The sequence below is a fragment of the Rhinolophus ferrumequinum genome, chromosome 13 (genome assembly GCF_004115265.2).
Source record: "Rhinolophus ferrumequinum isolate MPI-CBG mRhiFer1 chromosome 13, mRhiFer1_v1.p, whole genome shotgun sequence".
Classification (NCBI taxonomy): domain Eukaryota; kingdom Metazoa; phylum Chordata; class Mammalia; order Chiroptera; family Rhinolophidae; genus Rhinolophus; species Rhinolophus ferrumequinum.
In genome coordinates this window covers 53138871-53160048 of record NC_046296.1, presented here as the reverse complement: position 1 = coordinate 53160048, position 21178 = coordinate 53138871, and the positions used below count along the sequence as shown (strand labels likewise).

Here is a 21178-nt window from a genome sequence, read left to right as displayed (position 1 = left end):
TCCTTGAAGACTACTTCCGTGAAGAACTACTTGCCAACCAGGAACATCTATCAAACTATTAGATGAGCAAGAAATAAAAGTCTGTTATTTGAGACATTATGCATTCTCGGGTCTCTGTTAACCTACTCTAATGCATAACCTAATTGTCCATCATCGGGAGAAGGGATAAATTGTGACGTAGTCCTATAGTAGAACACTATACAGCTATGAAATTAACTAGAGCTTCTTGTATCATGAATATATCTCAAAAATAATGTCTGGGAAAAGCAAGTTACAGAATACATCAAGTGTACCATTTTTATAACATTTAAAAACACACGAAAATGCTCTACATTGTTTATGGATATATGTAAATATAAAAGTACAGTATATACAAATATTTATATTTAGTATATGTATTTTAATATATATAAACATAGTATGGAAACATGCACAGGAATGATAAACACCAAATTTAGTATAGTGCTGGCATCCAGAGGGACTACGAGTGAATTTGGAAGTTCTTATTTCTTAAGGTGTATAGTAAGTTTGTCATAGTTTTATATTTTTTTGTATGTCTGAAATATTTCATTTTCAAAATCAGTTAACAATCAAAAAAATATATTCTGCTTACCTCCTTCAAAGGGAAAAGTTTAGAACATTTTCTTCTGCTTCATCTTAACCTTTGATTTTTCCCTCACCCAATAGTCTGCTCCCCCCATGTCTTCACTTCTATTTCTACGATCCCAGTTGGAACCATCATCAACTCTTGCCTAGACTACAGTAGGAGCTTCTTAATTGTTTTTTTCTGCTTTTTACTGGCTTGGATTCACTCCACGTAAGAAGGTTGTAGTGAGTTTTTAAAACTGTAAATCAGACTTCATTCACGTGCTAAAAGCCTAATGGTTTCCCAGGGCACTTAGAATCTAAGTCACTCCCTTTCCTTGTTCTACAAGGCGCTTTGTGTTCCTACTGCTGACCTTTTAGCCTCATCTTCCTCTGCTCCACCCATGTTCTCTGATTATTATTCCCCAACAACATGTTAGCCACACTACCTTTCTGAACCTACCAAGCTCATTCCCATTTTAGGGCCTTTGTATTCACTCTTCCCTCTTCCTGGAATGATTTTTACCCCATTTGCATTGTATACTTCATTTTCTCATTCAAGTCTCAAACTGAAGTTTACGTCAGAGGTCTTTTCCACCTGAACACACTTTCTGTAACATCACCCTATTTAATTTCCTTCATAGCACAGCAGAAAGTAGACATCTTTATTAGCCAACCTTCACACTAAAACATCATGATGGCTATTTTACCATAGCAATGAGATCTAAAAGCCTTCCTAAGTTTATGCAGCACCTAAGAACACTTGCTCTAGTCCTTATTTAATCAGCGATATTTTAGGAATTACTGTGGGTTAATCCTTGATTTTGGTGCCTATGGGAGGGGTTCTTGTTTTTGGCGCATGCCTTGCAGTCGTTGCCTCCCCCGGATTAAGCCCTCCACATACCACTGTTCCTGCTGCAGCTGCCGCTTCTGAGTTTTGAACTGTCTTTGAGTAGTCTGCAACTTCTGGCATTGCCAGGTTTGCTGCAATAGTTCCTTCTGTAACTGCTGGTTCTCTCTGCGGACACTGCGGTACAACTCAAAAGTATAATTCTCTGCTGCCAACTCTAAGGCCTGGATCTTCCTGTTAAGCTTCTTTCCTTTTCTCTTTCCCAACTGCCTAACATCTGGCTCACTCAGTTGTTTCTCCAGTAATGCTTTTTCCTGGAGGTACTGGACCTGGATTTCCTGTTTCTTTCCAGTTGTCTCAGCTTGGACTTTTCTTTTCTCCTCCTCTAATGTCTGCATTGCTCTCTCCTGTTTCTCCTTTAATAGTGAAACGTCCCTCAATGCCTGCAACTGCTGGTTCAAATCAGATTGGATCTTGCCCTTCTGCAAGAGCTCTGTGTTAAGCTCTGATGTTTGTTTCGCATATTTGGAGGCTGATTCTTGTCTCCTTTGTTCAGTCTCCCCACTTCTTTGCAAATAGCTGTTCCACAGCTTCTCAAATTGCCTTCTATACCTCTCAGTTTTGTTGGTCAGGTATTCCAGAAAGAATTTATTTTCAGCCTGGACATGTAACTTTTCACTGAGTAGCTGCCAAGTTTCCTTCATTAGCGGTTCTTGCCAAATTTGAGCTTGTTTTATTTGCTTGTCCAGCGTCATCATTTCCACTGTCGTTTCTTTAAGCCCCATCAGTGCCATTGTTAGCTTCTCTGGCTCAAAAAAATTATTTATTAAACTAAGATACGGTGGAGGGGGACCACTGGAGTCCTCAACAAACCTGAAGGAAGAACAAGTGAGACATTCCCCCATCAGTTCTTCATTAAAATTTAGGAAATAAAAAATGCACAATTGTACTTTAATTCATACAAGAAAATATTTTGAGCACTTATTTAGTGACACTGCGAGGAGGCATGGGGTATGATATAGCTTGGGTAAAGATGAGGGAGTGTACTTTACAATTTACAATATGCATTCAGTACCGCCCTGTAATGTATCTCATTTTTATTATTAGTTTCAGGTGTACAAAACAATGTAATAGACATTTATACCCCTCACAAAGTGATAACCCCCACTCCCCCAATCTACTAGCCCTCTGACATCATATATAGCTGTTACAGTTCCATTGCCTCTATTCCTTATGCTGTACTCCACATCCTGTGACCATATATATATATATATATATATATATATATACACACACACACACACACACATATATATATATATAATTGATATTATTCAGCTTCAGATGTACACTGCAGTGGTCAGACACACCGTCCATGAAGCAGTCTCCCTAATAAGACAAGTGTCCGTGGGATACCCTATAAAATCTTTACAACATTATTGATTCTATTCCCCAACTGTCTTTTGTATCCTGGTGCCAATCTTGTGGTTATTGATTGTGCTTTCTAATCCCCTCACCTTCTCCCTCATCCCCACTTACCTCAATTTTAAAGGGAAAACAGGTTCAGGGAATTTATGACTTGGCCACGATTTACACCGCTAGCAAGTGGCAGAGCCAGCCAAGGTGTGAAACTTAGATCTATGACTTAGTTAACAACTACAAAGGGCCACCAGCACATACTCGGTGGTCGGGAGCAGGAACAAACGTCTCGGCTCTAGCACCACCTTTTCGGTTTCCCAGGACGCTTCCGTGGAGGGAAGCGCTCCTTTAGTACCTACTTGCGACTGGAATCCCAGCGTTTCTCCCCAAGGTCTAGCTGTAGTTCATTGAGGGTGACTGCCAAGGAGCTAGTGTCAGGGGACTGCGACACACGGATACAGCGTCCCGCTGAGGAAACTTTTCGCAATTTCTCGGTTCTGTGTTCAACGGGTCTGGGCGCTGCCCAGCAACCCCGTAGGTACCCAGTCCTGGCCGGTCCAGCCCTGGGCTGCTTAACTTCCGCCGAATAAACCTTAGCCTTCGTTTCTCGGTAGGCTGTGTTCCCCGCTCCTGGTGGGCGAAAAGTGAAACGCACTCTCTTTTTCGTAGTGTGGGGGTCCTGCCCTTGGGATCCTAGGTCCTCTTGTTTCCATGGGAACCAGAGCTTTGCCCTTCCCAGGCCCAATCCTAAGACCATGAGCTCCAATTTTTCTGGCCCACTCCAGTCCTCTTCCCACACTCTACACTTCCCCGCCATTGCCACTAGTTGACTCCCGAGCCAGGTCGGGACAGGAAGATGCTCTGGCGCTCGTTCGCTCTTCCCTTTCTGGCAGGTGCAGATCTACCCTCGTTCGCAGCCCAGAACATTGCGGAAGTCTCTCTAGCCACGCTGCGTCGCTATGGTAGAGGGGGCGGGGCCAGGGGAAAGATGGCGGCGTCCGCGGCTGCTGCTGCGCCGCAGGCTTCGGGGGGTCCTCGGCCCCCAGTGTGTTTGTTGGTGTTGGGAATGGCGGGATCTGGGAAAACCACTTTTGTACAGGTGACGTACACGGCGCGGGCGTAGTTGGTGTGCTTGAGGTTGTCTGTGGCGGGTGGGGGAATGGGAGGGAGGTCTCTGGGGTGTTGGAGGGGAGCAGCGCGTGGCTTTGGGGACTTGCCAGCATCTCCGGTTCCTTCCTGAGCGAAGCCTTCTCGACCTGAGCCTGGGTTAATTAACGCTCTCTTTTGTACACTATCGGTGCGTAGTACTTGGTACAACTTAAGTAGTTGTACTGGAATTGTTTTAGCGATAATATTGCCAACTCCTGGGAGGCAGAGGCTTACAAGTAAATAGTGATTAATACAGTGCTACCACCCAGACTTTCAGTGTAGATTTCTAAAGAATTACATATGTCTTGCATGCCTATTATATAATATTTTAGATGTGGATGAAAAGTAACTTCACAGGGTGATCTGATCATAAATTCCTAATGGGGCAGGTCGTGGTGAGTAGTGATGGCCCAGGCATATAACTGCTTTAGTAAAAGGTTTATCTTTGCCTTAAGCAAGCCCTGTCCATTGTTTTTGTGCATCTAGGTTGGTTAACAACACACCTTTGAAATGCCTCTTTTTCGAGAGAGCATGTAATCTTATTAACTATCCTGTAATCTGACACCCCGCCTTCTCCCACTTTTAGTTATTTAATCTTCTTTATGTTTACCTTCTTAATTCCAAATGCATAAAAGAAACTGTAAAACTGCCATTCTCAGGAGAATCTGAGATCTTGCTTCCTGGCAATTGTTGTCAAATAAACTCTTATAAATATTCTGTACGTGTTCAGTGAAAATGAGGTTGACAAGGTTCCTGCTTTCAGGAAACTACTGTTATACTGGGGGTGATAGAGAAAACCCCCACACAAAACAAGTAAATGATCAAGAGTAGGGGAGGCTCTGTTAAGTGGGTAATAAAGAAAGGTAGCATTTCAACAGAGTTCAACGTTGGAAGTGAATGTTTCAGATGGAAGGAAATGTCCTTTATCCCCTTATCATGCCCTCTTTGTCTCACTCAATCCCTCTCCCCATATTGCTGCAGAGGCTCACGGGACACCTGCATTGCCAAGGCTCTCCACCTTATGTGATCAACCTGGACCCGGCTGTGCATGAAGTTCCCTTTCCTGCCAATATTGGTAAGTAAACTGCCTCAGAATGGAAAGCCTCCAGCTTGCCAGTTTCAATGCTTTCATTTTTTCTAAACTACCGTGTTTCCCCAAAAATAAGACCTAGCTGGACCATCAGCTCTAATGCGTCTTTTGGAGCAAAAATTAATATAAGACCAGGTCTTATATAATATGATATAAGACGGGGTCTGATACGATACGATACGATACGATATACTGGGTCTTATATTAATTTTTGCTCTAAAAGATGCATTAGAGCTGATGGTCTGGCTAGGTCTTATTTTTGGGGAAACACGGTATCTACTCTCCTTTGCTTGGATTTGCTAGAATCCCTAAACAGGCTTCTCCCTTATTCACATTTTCTCTTTGTTTACTTCTTTCCCAAATGTATTTCCTTACCACTCAGCATTATTTCTCCCCTCTTTCTGACCCTAGGGTGTCAGGCTGTTGTTATTTGGGAAAATGAAGTGACAGGAAGTCAGTCCTCTCACTTCTAGGCCATAAACCCTTCAAAAGGCTTTGATACATACATATACCTTTTTAGTTTCTTTTCTTAAAGTTAGAGTATAAGGGTTTTTGTGTGGTAGTTCACTTACTGATTTGTAGGAACCTTGCTTCCACTCTCAAAGTTACATGGGAAAATGTGTGTATATATGCACATGTACATTGTTTTGGGGAAAGTTTCCCAATTATAAGACTTTAAGAGGAATCTGTGACTCTAAATAAGAATGGATGTGATTCAATGTCATGATTCTAGATAGGATCTAGGTTTCTTGATTTCTAGACTATCACTGTGTGCCAATCCTCTTCTTATTCTTCTTAAACCTATTAAGCTGCTTGTACCCCGCACAAACTAATAGAGGGCCTTGTATCAAGAAGCAGAGATTGTTTTGAGAAGAATTTGGGGAAAAATTGTTCATCTTACTCAAAGGATAGAATTCTAATTCTAATAGTTGATGGGATAGGTTTACAGACTGGTAGATGGGTTTAGTTAGATATTACTGGACAGATTCATTCTTTTTTTTAAAAATCATGTCTGCATTACCTTTGTTACCACTAAGGAATTAGTAAGAAATAAACGTTTTTTTCCTTGATTCAGCTCCCTTTTTCTATGCTTATGATCACTGACAAGGTATTTAAGTTGCATAAATCTTCTCCTGGTCTCTGACCGTCTCTACCATAACTTGAGAGCTCCTAGCCTAACATTCTTCCTGGGTTACCTGGCAGTTATCCTTTACGAGGGAGGAAACCAGTGTGAAGCTGGGGAAATTAGAAGACGATGCTGACAAGCGAATCCTAAGAGTCTAGTTTCAGTTTCTTGCTGGTAGAGAAGGTACAGGACACCTTTTGCCTTTCTATTCTTCTCTTCAAAATCTTGCTTCTTTTCAAAATCTTGCTTCTTTTGCTATCGTAATTCAATGATCTTAGCTTAAAAATTTAGGAAACAAATTTAAAAAGTAACTCAGATGCTGAGGGATAAACTTAATTTTTTTTCCTCAGAGGAAGCAGAGATGACTTGAGAGACCTATTGCTTAGAATATTATTGGTGGAAGGTCTCATGCTGTATTATTTCATATATGTTGAATTCCAGTTAATTCTTTCTTTCCCGTCCAGATATTCGTGACACTGTGAAGTATAAAGAAGTCATGAAACAGTATCCTTTTCTACATCTACTTTGGTATTGACTCATTTCTGGGTAGTTACCGTCTGTATATTTTGTGGCTTTGCAAGAGTGTTTTTTCATTTCCTTGTGAACTATACTAACAAAAGCATTTGAGTGCTTCAAAGTAATTTTATTAGGAGGATGGAAGATGGATGTGGGGAGAAGTATTGTAAGTGATTAGAAACACTATTTTAGCTTGTGTTTTCAGTTTTCTTACCATCTTCCTAGATTGCAGGCTGTTGTAGAGAGCTCAGAATGAGAGGCTAGCTGGTAGTGTGCCTAGATTCCAGAAAGTATTGTTGCCTTAAGGATCCATTGGTCACCACCTTTTCAGACTGGGAAACTCAGGAATGGGTAGGTTAGGGTAAGTATAGTCAATTCTAAATATGTTCCTGTGTGAAATACATACTTTCCCTATAGGTAAATTTAGGTCAGAAGACTAATTATAATCAGCAGGTTGCTTGATTAGCGAGGGTCAGAGCAAGGAGCCTTATATAGATGACCTTAACTGCTAATGCCAGCAGGCTGTCACTGCATGACGCATCTATTACGTTTTGCTCAGTTAATTTCGTCCTTTTGCCTGGCCATCCCTAAAGCAATAAATAAATGAGGAAAACTTTGATGATGAATGTTTCCCTATGAAGTTAAGGTTGTGTGGCATATAACAGTCAAGGATTCGCTTGCCAGTATCCATTAATGGACCACTAATATAAGGCTGTTTGTGTGACTGATATCCTAGGTGTGAGCTTTATCTTCTAAATTGATCTGTAAGCAATTTAAATCCTCAACTTAGTGTCTAGATATGGACTTGGGCCCAATGGTGGCATCGTGACCTCACTCAATCTCTTTGCTACCAGATTTGATCAGGTATGTCTGTTTTTATTTACATAGGCATGACTGTGTGAAAACCTGTGACTCTGAAATGCCTTAGCTTGATAACATTGCGGAAGAAGGGCAATAAACAGGGATATAAATACAGAAAATAAGTAGGCATTTTGGTAAACAGAGAAGTAGGCTATGAGAGGATGATCAGAGTTATGAACACTTCACATTTAATATTTGTGACAGCCAACAATACGAAAATCCAAGAGACCTAAGTTCATTTCTTGATCTGTCATTGGCTTGTAGTGTTACCCTGAGGATGGAGAAGAGGGATGGGAAAAGGGGTGTATGAGATGGGCTAGCAGGCACGGAATGGAAAAATAATGGGACTTTGAACTTGTGACAAGTACTTGTCATTGTTTAGGTTTTCTTTCACCTTCTTCTATAAGAGTGTTTTGAAATCGATTTTTTTAGCCCTGATTGTCACTCCATGAGACAGGCTTTAACATTTTGCCAAAGCACCAGGAGAAGTGACTTAACAGTGGTAGATCAAGTCTTCAGTGTCTCAGGTCCTTGCTCTGTGCTTCAGGGGGTTGCAGCACTGATATGGTGGTGTTTCTTTGGTTCAGTGGATTTATTGGTTGGTGCTAAGATTGAGAACACAAAGATTCAATAGCTGGAGGCAGGCCACCCTGGACAAGGCCCTGTGATTTTGTGTTGAAATTAGATCCTGTTGTAACTGGCCTCTTTTTCTTTTAGGTGATGAAATTTATTGAGAAGGCCCAGAACATGTATAAGTAAGTGATTTCATTTTAGCACCATGTTATTACTCTGTAGCGGACATATCCTAGACTTTGTGAAGGATTTCGGGATCGCATCAAGTTCTGAAAGGGTGTAGACTGAGATGAAACTTAGATGTGAAAAAAAGCTAGGCAAGAAAATCATTAAGCTGCTGTGTAGAGCTATATTTAGTAGTATCCCACCCTCAGTTACTTTGGTATATGCCCGTGGCGTCTTAGGAGATATTTTGAAACTGTCCAGATTCAGTTGTCTACCTGCTTCCTCTTGGGAAACCATACTTGTGGGCATTAAAGTCTCTGAAACACTGTTCTACCCCTTGTTTCAACGAATATAATTTACATAAATCAGAGAGAATAAGTGTTTTTTATTTAAAAAGTATCAAAATAAAATATTTGTTCTTAGTATCACCCACAATTCAATTTTTGATAGGTTTGCTTTTTTTAAAAAAAGAAAGTTAATTCATTATTTTTGTAAAAAAGGATATATTCTCATTACAAGAGTATTAAGCCATACATAACATTTAAAAGATGAAACTCATTCACTAGATTCCCACTAGAAATAACCATGATTATTATTATCAATGACTATCGTTCCACCTGCTTCTGTGAATATATACATAAATAGAAGGATGGATGGATTGGATGGATAAGGGGTTTTACAAAAATGGGATCATAGTACAGGTAGTTTTTTAAATTCATAGCTTCGTTGAGACATAAATTCACATAGCATAAAGTGCACTCTATACAATTTAGTGGGTTTTTTGTATATTCCTAAAATTGTGTATTGATCCCTACTATCTAATTTCAGAACATTTCATCATCCCCAAAGGAAACCCTGTACGCGTTGGCAGTCATTCCCTATTCTGCCTTTCTCCCAGCTCCTGCTGGCTGCACCATTTTACATTCCCACTGCAGTGCACCAGAGTTGCGATTTTTTCACATTCTTGTCAATGTCTTTGTTTTTTATTTTAGCCATCTCAGTGGGCGTGAGGTTGGATTGCATTGTGGTTTTGATTTGTCTTTCCTCAGTGATTAATATTTCCTCAGTGATTAATGATATTGAGCGTCTTTTCATGTACCTATTGAAATATATATACTTATTGGCCATTGGTATATATTTGGAGAAATGTCTATTCAAATTCTTTGCTCATTTTTAAAAACAATTTTATATTGAGATATAATTCACATACAATACAATTCACCTGTTTAAAGTGTACAATTCAGTGACTTTTAATGTATTCACAGAATTGTGCCACCATTACCACAGTCAGTTTTAGACAATTTTCATCGCCTCAAGAAGAAACCCTGTGTTTAGCTATCACTCGCCTATCCCTCTAGTCCTCCCTCCCCTCCACTTTTCCCCACCCCCACCCCTAAGCAACCAGATGGTTTCCCAAGAGGTTTACATTCTGATTTTGCTTATCTCTCGTTTTTAATGCACCGTGTTTTCCCTGTGATCATTTGCAGGAATGTATAGACTGCTGCTCTTGTCCATTAGCATGAATAGTAGACATCGAACAAAGCCTGGGGAGTGGCGTGTGCATTTTAAAGGCAATGGGAGGAAGTTAGACTTGGCAGTGTGAAGAGGTTATCCCAATTTTGGATAACCAGATGTTTGGTGTTTTGTGTGATGGAATATTTTCAGCATTGCACAAGTATAATACTTCTTTAATGGTCTTTCTTGATTCAGATATGTCTTGATTGACACACCTGGACAGATTGAAGTCTTCACGTGGTCAGCCTCTGGGACAATCATCACCGAGGCCCTGGTGAGTATTGTAGGACTTACTACTGAGAGCTAGATTGGATAAGCCTCTTTTTATTGCCTGGGATCTTACGTGGAAGAGAGTTCCAGAAGCTCTGTACACCCTGCCTACAGTGGTTCTCTCTAGCTAAGGAAAGTAGGAAAAGTCTGGGGTACAGATCAGGAGCCCTCTGGCTAAAGCTTTGAATGTTTTGTGGTTTAGGCATCTTCGTTTCCAACGGTTGTTATTTATGTGATGGACACGTCGAGAAGTTCCAACCCAGTGACCTTCATGTCCAATATGCTCTATGCCTGCAGGTAAATGATGATTGGTTTTCATGATATTACATCAAGGTATGTTTTTGAGTCGTCATCTTCTCTTTTGTTTTGGAGTCCTGAGTACTTACCCCTAGATTTGTGCTCATTCAGATTTGCGCCTCAGTTTAGTGGTTGTAAGTTGGGGAGTCAGAAAAGGGGTGCATGTGCTGCTGGCATTCTCTGTCAGCAGCTGCTCCTCTTCTTCCTTTGCTACAGAAATAGGTGGTTTATGAATGTGAATCTTCTGGTAGTTGCTCCCAGTTGCATGAAACCTAAGTCTATATCGAATAGAGCTCCTTTTCTGTGTTACGATAGAGAGAGTGAAAGTATAACACGAAGAGAGATTATGAATAGGAAGATTTAGCCATGATTCTAAAATGCACAGCTTTGCCTCCAGTGTGGCGCCACGAGGAGAGGAAGGACGTGCCCATTAAGTTATGTTAATGCATTAAACCTAGGAGCATGGCAGACCATACTTAAAGCTGCGAATATTTGATTTTGGGTGTACACAAAAGCCGTCACCATTTGTCCCTTCTCATACGACTAGGGATGTCCCTTTTTATTAGGTGCAAGAAATCCTAGTCCAAATAGATATCTGATGACTGACAGCATTTGTTCATTTTCATATTAATTGTTTAAAAGACAGTTTTTTTGTTTGGTTGTTGGGAGTAATAATGCTTGGCTACTGATCCTGTTTTCTGTGAGTAAAATCTCTTAGAAAATAAGATCAGTAGCCAAGCATTATTAGTCCAAGAAAGAGGGAGGAGAGAGTGTGTGTGTGTGTGTGTGTGTGTGTGTGTGTGTGTGTGTGTTTACTTGATGGTGGTGACGGTTTGCCTCTTGGGAGAGGAGAATATGTGGCGGGTAAGAATGGATACCTGTATTTAGAATTTGAACCCATTCCTGTTCTCTTTACTCGGTTCCAGCAGATGGACAGTGGGTAAACGAGCTTAAGTACCTTTGCTAATGTCTTAATGTTTGATTTTCAGCATCTTGTACAAAACCAAGCTGCCTTTCATTGTGGTCATGAATAAAGTAAGTGGATCTTTACTGTTGTGATTCAGTACTGTATTTCTTTTTCATCAGAACCTTGTGTTACTGGAAGATTTAGGTAGGTGAAAAGGATTATTTCAGATGCTGGAGAACAGATTCAAGCTTAACTGAAACAAAGTCATGAGCACTTCTAGGAAGAAGATTCAATCAAATTGAATGAATATTTATCACTGACTCTCATCCAAAGTTATTTTAGCCTAGATAGAGCAATCCCTCAACCATAGCATATAGGTTTTCCTTCTGAATCAAGAAGGACGGGGTAAAGAGGGGAGTGGGGAAAGGAACTGGTAGTCTATTGAAAGTAGCAAAACAAACAAAAACAAAACTTCCCTGTTGGTTGATGGCTAGGATAAAAGAGACTGCTTGACTTCAGGGCCTGGCATGTGCTGGCATCCACTGTGGCTGTGGTCACTTGGCAGTGGATAGCAAAGAGTCTCCTTCATCCGAGAGAACACATATCTTCATTGAATTATTTACACAATACAACAGTCTTGGCTCTTTGTGGCTTATTGCAGTGGAGGAGGAAATGGGGGAAGCAGAGACAGAAAATCTATGAATAATTGCTTTTTCCTGTCACCACTTAAAAAAAGTTGTTTGATGTCTACATGCATCTCTGGTTGCTGACGGGTTGACTTCTCTCTGGTACAGACCGACATCATTGATCACAGCTTTGCAGTGGAATGGATGCAAGATTTCGAGGCTTTCCAAGATGCTTTGAATCAAGAGACCACATACGTCAGTAACCTGACTCGTTCAATGAGCCTGGTGTTGGATGAGTTTTACAGCTCACTAAGGGTACACTTTCTCTTCTCATTCTGACACTCTCTTCAGGTTACCTTTTAATCCACAGGGCTGGCTTTGAAACCTCTTAGAAAGGAAGTTCATTACTTTCTGAAAAGTACATTTTAAAGCATCACCTATTACAAACTGGAGGTTTAGAAGATAAATAAGATAGAGACCCTGCCCTAAGAGAGTTTATGGTCTAGTTAGAAGAGAGGGCTACACACAGAATTGAAACATGATATACTGTGATAAGTACCTTAAGAAAGATGGGAAGTTGGGCCTGATGGTGGTGAGAGGGCAGATCACTTTTGAAATGAGAGATTTCGGAGAATACAGTGTTAGAGGTATGCTTTGAAGGAAAGGTAAGATTTGTATAAGCAAAAGCGGGTATGGGTGGCAGAGAGTATGTTAATTGCCCAAGCAAATGTTTATAGAGAACAGACAGTGGTTTGATTTGATGGGGAATAGAAAAAAGTCCTGCTTCTAATTACCGTTCCTTTTCAGCTCTCTACTTTCCATAGGCTTATTTCCATGACTTTTGAGTAGGCATGCTGCTTTGTTTTGTTTTACCTTTACTCTTTGCCAGAGACTTCTTGAAGTATCGAAACTTCTTTTATGAAGTTTTATGACATTTGAACGAAATAATATCCTCCATGTAAAATCAGATATTTGACTCCTCAGTAGCATTAGTGTTGCTCTCGGCAGGTGGTGGGCGTGTCTGCTGTTGCGGGTACAGGCTTGGACGAATTCTTCGTGCAAGTCACCAGTGCTGCAGAAGAATATGAAAGGTGAGGGTAAAGGAAAATCCTACTGATGACATTCTTCATAACCCACAGTTCTGATATGATAGCAGTTGTGCCAGGCAAAACGTTTTGGTTTTCTTAGTGTATGTATTTGCCATGTATATGTGTACTAGATCTGACCACGCTTAGTGGTAAAAAGTCCCCAATAGCTTTTTTTTTTTAATAAGAATATAAAATCTTCACGGTATTAAACAATCAAGAACAGGAGTCATCAGACTTTTTTGGTAAAAAGCCGGAATATTTTAGGCTTTGTGGGCCATGTGATCTCTTTTGCAACTGCTCCACTCTGTCATTGTAGCACAAAAGCCTCTGCAGACAATTTGGAAATGAATGGGCGTACTTGTGTTCCAGCAACACTTTATTTATAAAACTAGGCGGCAGGCTTGGTTTGGCCCATTTGCCACATGGGCTGACCCTCGAATAAGAACATAGACTTTGGAGTCAGACAGGGATGAGTTAGATTTGTTTCCTCCACTTAATAAATGAGTGACATTAGCAAGTTTTCGTCATTTGTAGATCAGGGATAATAACATTTATTGCTAAGGTCGTTGTGAGGATTATTAGGGAAAACATCTGAAGCACTTAGTGCAATTGCTGACACATAGTGAGCACATTTCATAATAAATGGTTGTTGCAACTGTTGTCATGGTTAATACTGGAATTCCATTTTCCCAAAGGAAAGTAGAGTCAGAGCATGTAGATACTTTTCCTTAGGCCCGTAGCCTATTAATGGGCTGCATACTAGTATGTTCCTTTGGTTTCATACTTAGCAAGATCCTAACAACCACATTGTAGTTTTCAGACACGTTATTTTTATTTTGATTCATCAGAAGGGTGTGTGTGTGTGTGTGTGTGATCAAAGCCTCGGGTTAGACTCTGTTTTGTATACTTTTGTTGTTGCCCTGATAAACCACATAATTATATATTGGGCTTCCTGGACCTAACAGGCCTAGCGTCTTTTATTCATCTCAGATGTTTATCCAGATGAATGATAAGCTTATCAATCATGGTCTCCAGAGTTAATCTTTCCAGCCCAGCAGTCAGACTTTATTTTCTTCCTAGTTTCAGGGTGAGGGCAGGCACCTTGGCTTTTAATTCCATAGGGACAGAATCTCAGTGAGTATCACTTATTATGTCTGATGTTCAGTGAAGTAAGGTCTCTCTATATCGTCAGAGTCCTAGGAAAATAGAAGTGCTATGGAGGCGGGCAGGAGAGATGATTAAGCACAGGAATTTAGAACGTGTTTCTCTTCCAGGGAGTATCGTCCTGAATATGAACGTCTGAAGAAATCACTGGTAAGAAAGGAGGCTGTTTGTGTATTTTAGAGTCATTAAAAAGCAATCTCATATTCTGATTCTCCTGCCAATAATACAATAATGTATCTTTTAGATACTTCTTAATTTAAATGTGTAAATGTAAATTTCTGTGTATGCTGTTTGGATGCAGAAAAGCCCCTTAATTATTTTTCTTCTCTTTATTTGAAGTTTTAAAAATGAGGTTTTTCCTGTTTTATGTGCTCAGTCCTTAGTGTGCCCCATTAGAATTGTGTTTAGGAACAGAGAGGGGCTTCACAACTCATATCCCAAGTGATCAGGTGTCCTGTCCCCAGCGGCCGCTGTGGGCTCCTTATCACCGAGCCTTCCTGCTGTGTCTACTTGAGGCTTCTTTTGATTTTTTTTACGTCCAGTTTCTGAAACTTCTAATTCAGTCTGCAGAGCCCTCCAGCCCGAACTTCTGCTAATCTGGGCCCATAATGCTCAGTGTTTCTGTTCCCGTTATCAGCCATTGCTTACCTGCCTCAATGTTTAAGTAGTCTCTAGTATTTGTGTAATCGGTCATCTCTAGTTAGAAGTCTGGCATCTAACTTGGAGCTTCTTTCTCCGTATGATGGTACTTCTCTCTCTACAGGCCAGTGCACAGAGCCAGCAGCAGAAAGAACAACTGGAACGCCTTCGGAAAGACATGGGCTCTGTAACCTTGGACTCAGGAACTGCCACAGGTATTAGAGGGTCTCTTGGTGTTAGGAACTAAAAGGAGGGTGCTCTTATTTCTACTCAGCAGGAATGCATTCATATTTAAGAGAGAAAGAGAAAAGGATAAAGTAAAGGTTATATTTTAGGTCTATCTATGTGGCTCTGCATTGCGTTTAGTCGTCATATCTCTTAGTCTTCTTTAATCTGGAATGGTTCTTTAGTCTGTCTTTGTATTTACCACATTCACTTTATCCATATTTATTATTTATATGTATATATTTATATATGTACATTTTGCATTTATATATTTTTATCTTTTATATATACAGTGGGTGACAAAAAAATGTATACACATTTTAAGAAAGGAAATGTATTACCATTAAAATTGTTATAGTATATACCGATTAATAAAAGTTGAATATAAGTCACATTTGACTTCTGCAATTACAAGAGGTGCTCAAAGTGGTTACCCTCAGCTTAATTTTAATACAGTTTTTTCCTTTCTTAAAATGTGTATACATTTTTTTGGCACCCTCTGTATATAAAGTGATTTGGAAAAGCAAACCTGTGACAGTTGAATGAAACTATATCACTTCGGTTTCTTCCTTTTCTTTGCTTTACTTTGGCAAGATTGTTGATGACTACTTTGTTATTTTTAAAAATAATTATTTTCCTTTAATCTGGAATGGCTTCTTAGTTTTTCTTTGTATTTTGTGACATTGACGCTTTTGAAATGTACAGGTGAGTTATTTTATAGAATGTTCTTCAATTTGTGTTTTAGGATATTTCCTCAGGTGGTGCATTTTTGGCAGAACTTTACAAAAATGAAATTGTGTTGTTTTCCATACATCATATCAGGAGGCACATGATTTGATTTGTCTCACTACTGATGATGTTAGCTTTGATCATTTGCTTGAAGTGGTGTCTTCCAGGTTTTTTCCAACGTAAAGTTATTATTTTTCCCTTCGTAATAAATATTTTATGGGGTTGAGGCTTTGAGACTATATAAATATCCTTTTAATACTCAAATGGTCACTCACTAGTTTTAACACCCATTAATGTAGTACGGATAGAATCCATTTTTCTGTGATGCATGTTGCACATATTTTCTCCCCTTTGTCAACTGCCCTGTTCATGGTGTTATTTTGCCATGTACAACTTTTAATTTTGTTTTGATGTTGTCAAATTTATTTATCTTTTACTGCAATTGGATTTTGAGTCTCAGTTGGGAATCGTTTATACCTGCATCTCTGTTAAAGGGGAATTCACTCATGTTTTATTCCAGTACTTGTATGGTTTCATTTTCTACATTTAGAGTTTATTCCTGGGTATGGTGTGAGATATATAGGTCTGTTAACTGTTCTCATAAATGGTTGTACTGACACTACTTATTGGCCTTTGCCCTAGTAATCTAAGATGCTACTGGTATCATATACTCAAGTTCTGTGTATACTTGGGTATATTGGACTACCTGTTTTAGTCTCTGGACTGTCTGTGTGCCAATACCATGGTGTTTTAATTATGTACAGGCTTTATAGTATGTTTTAATACCTGCTAGGGCTAGTCCCTCTCGTACATTTCTTTTTAGTGTTTCCCTGGCTATTTTTGCGTGTTTATTTTTCCACATGAGCTTTAGTATCTACTTATCTAGTGTGATTAAAAAAGTTTTTGGTATTTTTATTGGGATTGTGTTATATTCATTAATTTGGGAGAACTGACATCTCTATGATGTTGAGTCTTCCTGTCTAAGAACAAGGAATATGTAAGGTCTACTTTGTGTCTTTCAGGAGTGTTTTCCTTATGTGGGGTTTGCATATTTCTTGTTAAATTTATTCCAAGGATTTTGTCTTCTTTGTTATTGTTGAAAATGGGCTTTTCTGTACCATTATATCTTCTAACTGGTTATGTTTGTATTTATGAAGACTTAATTTTTGTACGTTGGTCTTTTATTCTGCTACTTTACTATTTTTACTGTTTGAGTTTTGTTACTGATTCTCTAGGGGTTTCTAGGTTGGTGCTCATATTTAAATATATATACCTCCACCCATTCACACTTATTGATGGACTGGCTTTTAAAGGAGTGAAGTTCTGTTCATGAGAGCTCTTGCTAGATGTCTAGTGGAGAACAGCAAAGCCTCTTGGAGGGGGAGATGCTGGAAACTGGCTGGGTCCACTAAGTGATCTCGCCCATGTCACCCTAGTTGCATACTTCAGCAACATAAATTTCTATGTGCTGTGGTCCTTTGGACTCACTCATGACTACGTGAAATGGCAGCTGTTCAGTCTACTGTTGCAAAGGGTTTCCTGTACTCAAATAACCCGTTAAAGATTGGGGGAGTTTCAGTAAATTAGTTGAGGAAAATCACAAGTATAGCTGTGACATTTTTAGTTGGGCACAGAAGGAAGCATTGACTGTCAGACACCATGTCATCATCATTTCCTCGGGCCATAGGCCACCTGAGATTTGTGCCCCTGGATGTTGCTGCTATTAGCCACCCTTATTCCCCTGCTCAGGCCTGTTAACCTGTTAGGCTCCTAGGGAGAGCGTAATCATGTCCTCCATGGCTTTCCATTTGGCGTGGTTCTCGTAGCACCCAGCCCCCGCAGGCTGAATCCCCTGCCCAGGAATTATCTGATTAGATTTTTTCCTGGTTATTGGTGCTCAGCCCTTTTTCCCTTTCCCTGTGTAGGGAATTTGCCTACGTTAGTATATTCAATTTTCCATTCTTCCCCATCCCTCGTATTTTTGAATAGTACCCTGGCTCCTCCACTCTAGAGTATTTCACTTCTGTTCTCTTCAGACCCTCTCTGAACTTAATTTCCATCAGGAAGCTTCCTCACTGCTCCACATTTTTCCCCTTGACTCACCAGCACACTGGATCTGCTCAAATGTCTAGCTTTCATAAGAAAAACCATAGTCTCTTCCAAGCTGTAAGTCAGTAAAAACATTCCTACCAAGATTAGCTACTTGAGAATGATTTTCCTCAGCTTAAAAATGAGACCTTGGGTTATTGGGGTGGTGAAAGCACTTTGTGAACTAAACTACTAATAGAAATGTTAAGTGGCATTAAAGATATATTTAAAAGAGGTAGGATCCTGCATTTTGTCAATGTCACTTTCAACCTGTCAAGTTTATAATCATAGTTACTTATTGATTCAAAAGCACCCTTTTGAGGAGGCATGTGTTCCTGACATGCCGCTGCTGTTGTCTCTGTAGATAGATTATCTCCTGTGCGGGACCCTTCTGACTTGATCCTGACTCGGGGAACCTTGGATGCAGAGGATGAGGAAGCAGACAGTGACACTGATGACATTGACCACAGAGGTAAGAGGTGGCTGAGATGGCTCATGAAGGCACACGAGCTGCTTCTCCTCACATCGTTTGCTCAGGAGCTTCTTGTTGGGAGAAGACCTTACTTCTTCCAGTGATGGGGAGAGGAGATGGTAAAGGACGCAGCACCAGGAGAGAGTTCCCTGTATTGAGAGTTCCTGGCCTTCCTACTGAGTGGTTAATATTGAGCTGATTACAGCCTTTAGGAGTCTCTGTCTTCTCATTGGGTCCTAACTCAATTTGAGGAATCTAGGATTTTATTTATTGTAATTATTGTTTTAAGAATACATAAAGAGGCCTCAGATCTAAACAAGTCAGAAAGGACTGTAACACTGAGGATAGAAATGGCTCTGGAAACCCAAAAGGGTTCCATTTGGCATAGTTTTATGGGCTATGGACAGAATCTGTTTCTTGAAAAACCCTTTTAGGTCCTAGCTACGACCAAGAGCAAATATCTCTTTACTCCAGTGTGTTGGATGCTACCATGTAAATTGCCTCTTTTAATTAGATTTATTGAAGTATATAGAGTAAAACCCACCTTTTTAAAGTAATTTGATGAGTTTTAACATATGTATAGTCTTGTAACCACCATCACAATCAAGATAGAGTACTTCTGTTGCCCCAAAAGACCCTCATGCCCATTTTTATTCAGTCCCTTTTGCACTCCTAGTTCCTTGCAATCACTGATCTCTTTTCCTATAATTTTGCCTTTCCAAAATGTCGTATAATTGGAATCACAGTATAGCACTTGCATTTGACTTTTTTCACTCAGTGTATTGCTTTTGTGACCCATCCATGTTGTTGCGTGTATCAGTAGTGGTTTTTTTATTACTGGGTAATGTTCCATTATGTGGATGTACCATAATTTGTTTATACATTCACCACCTGATTGACATTTGGGTTGTTTCCAGATTTTAGCTATTGTAAACAAAGCTGCAGTAAATAGTCATTAATTGGTCTTTGTGTAGATGTATGTTTTCATTTCTCTTGGATAAAAATACTTAGGAGTGGGACATTTTAGTTATTTTATGAGGGAGGTATTCTCCCACTTACAGATAAAAGAAATTGTACATTTTGGGCAACGTGATAAATACAGTGTGCTTCTGGGAGTAAACAGTTTCTTAGAAATAGGGTAGTTTCTTGACGATGGGTGACAGCAACTCTAATCCACCTAATGGGAGCGTTTAAAAAGAATTGACCGTCTTTTTTCCTTGTAGTTACAGAGGAAAGCCACGAAGAGCCAGCTTTCCAGAATTTTATGCAAGAATCAATGGCACAGTACTGGAAGAGAAACAACAAATAGTTTCTAGAAGTCCCAAAGTTTGGAACTCTGTGAAGAAGCTGTCCTTACTTGATTGGGGCTTACTATAAAGGATGATTGTGTTCAGAATAGCAGCCTCTCTTACTAGGGAAATCTGGCTCAGATGAAGCGAGGGATAAAAGACGTTTGGACCTGGCACGTACATGCCGATTCCCCTTGGCCTTTCCCTGGGACTTTGGCAAGGAAGGATATTCTACCTGTTCCTGGATGCTGATGTTCCTTCAGGTGTACAACTTCAAGCTTTATGATTTGAACTCACGTACTTTTGCTGCTCACAGATGGAATAGAAAGAACTTATTCTCTTCAGATCTCTATTATTAGGCTGGATCTATAGCCTCTACTTTCGTAGCACCTTGCCCTTGACCTACAAGTTCCTCTCCTTTTATAAGAGCAGAGAGGGGAGACATGAGCTTGTCCAGAGTGGCACTGGAGTCTCCTTGGAAATCAGTCAATGTTGGTATGAAATGTGCCTCACACTGGGTAGCTCATTGCAAGACACCACGTTTGTTGAAGAAAGTAGGCAAAACAATGAATAAGAATTTTGTTTTCGATGGTGACTTGGATGAAGAGTTTTTAATTTTAACTTTGTTGTAAGCCTGCCTATCATAATCTCAAATAAGAAAATTATATAATGGTAAATAGATTCACTTCTTTTCAAGAGAGGTTTAAAACTACACGTCCAAACATGTCTTGGTAAGGTGATGTTTGTTTCCCCTGTACACATACCTAGTAACCAGGTATAGAGCGAGGCTGTTGGTGTTGTAACTTGAACTTAATGCAAAGTATCCTTGGTGATGTCCTCCAAGGCCATGGATTTGGGTCAGGTGTACATTCCATATATAACCATCATGGTAAGGGTGTACCTACCCCCAAATTCTTCAGTTATCTTAAAATGTAGCACATTCCTCTTAGGGAACCTTTTCCCTGCCTAATCTGTACTCAGTTCAGTGGTTCTGAACGTGTGTCTCTGGACCCGAAGCATAAGCATTACCTGGGAAATTGTTAGAAGTGGGACGCTGAAGACCTGACTCAGAAACTCGGATCTGTTTGCATCAGTTCTAATACCAACAGCCTGTGACAGTTCCAGGCCAGATGAATCTCAGGTGTCAAACTTCACATGACCTGCGTTGTCAGAGACCCCTAACCTGGGCCATCTGGTGCCTATTTTCCTAAATTGGAGATTTAAAATATTCTAAAAAATAAATAAAAGTACTTTATTTTACCATGAAGTATGGATTTCAATATTCTGTAGTAGGAACCACTGGTCTAAAAATTTAAGCCTGTTCTTTAAGAGGAAACCATTTGTACAGCAAAACTCTGAAATACCTGCTTTCCCCCATAGTGCCTTTGACTACTTTTTTCTTAAAGAGTAACTTGTCTGGCCTATGCTACAAGCTTCATAAAGGCAGGCACAAAGTCTACTCACCCCTGGATCCCTTGCATAGCACCTAGCACATGATAAGTACTCAGTAGATGTTTCCTAACTGAATGAATTAA

The 21178-nt window shown here is 39.9% G+C and overlaps 2 protein-coding genes across 3 annotated transcripts; one reads left to right on the top strand and one right to left on the bottom strand.

Moving 5' to 3' along the window:
- Nucleotides 1-427: 427 nt before the first annotated feature.
- Nucleotides 428-3784, bottom strand: CCDC121 (coiled-coil domain containing 121). The gene is made up of 2 exons (XM_033125192.1): nt 3214-3784; nt 428-2308 (listed from the first exon to the last, which is right to left on the bottom strand). Exons 1-2 carry the CDS (start codon nt 3669-3671, stop codon nt 1417-1419), a joined length of 1350 nt encoding a protein of 449 aa, XP_032981083.1. The 5' UTR covers nt 3672-3784; the 3' UTR covers nt 428-1416.
- GPN1 (GPN-loop GTPase 1) lies at nt 3785-20927 on the top strand. 2 transcript variants are annotated; one of them, XM_033125193.1, is made up of 14 exons: nt 3785-3953; nt 4985-5078; nt 6684-6723; nt 7533-7599; nt 8314-8351; nt 10045-10123; nt 10322-10416; nt 11406-11451; nt 12118-12264; nt 12958-13040; nt 14312-14351; nt 14965-15055; nt 18247-18354; nt 19578-20927. In XM_033125193.1, the coding sequence occupies exons 1-14, from the start codon at nt 3843-3845 to the stop codon at nt 19661-19663; spliced, it is 1125 nt and encodes a 374-aa protein (XP_032981084.1). In that variant the 5' UTR covers nt 3785-3842; the 3' UTR covers nt 19664-20927. The 2 variants fall into 2 exon arrangements, with proteins under 2 accessions (XP_032981084.1, XP_032981085.1); XM_033125194.1 differs by lacking the exons at nt 6684-6723; nt 7533-7599 and having other exon boundaries at nt 19578-20926.
- The last annotated feature ends 251 nt before the right edge of the window (nt 20928-21178 follow it).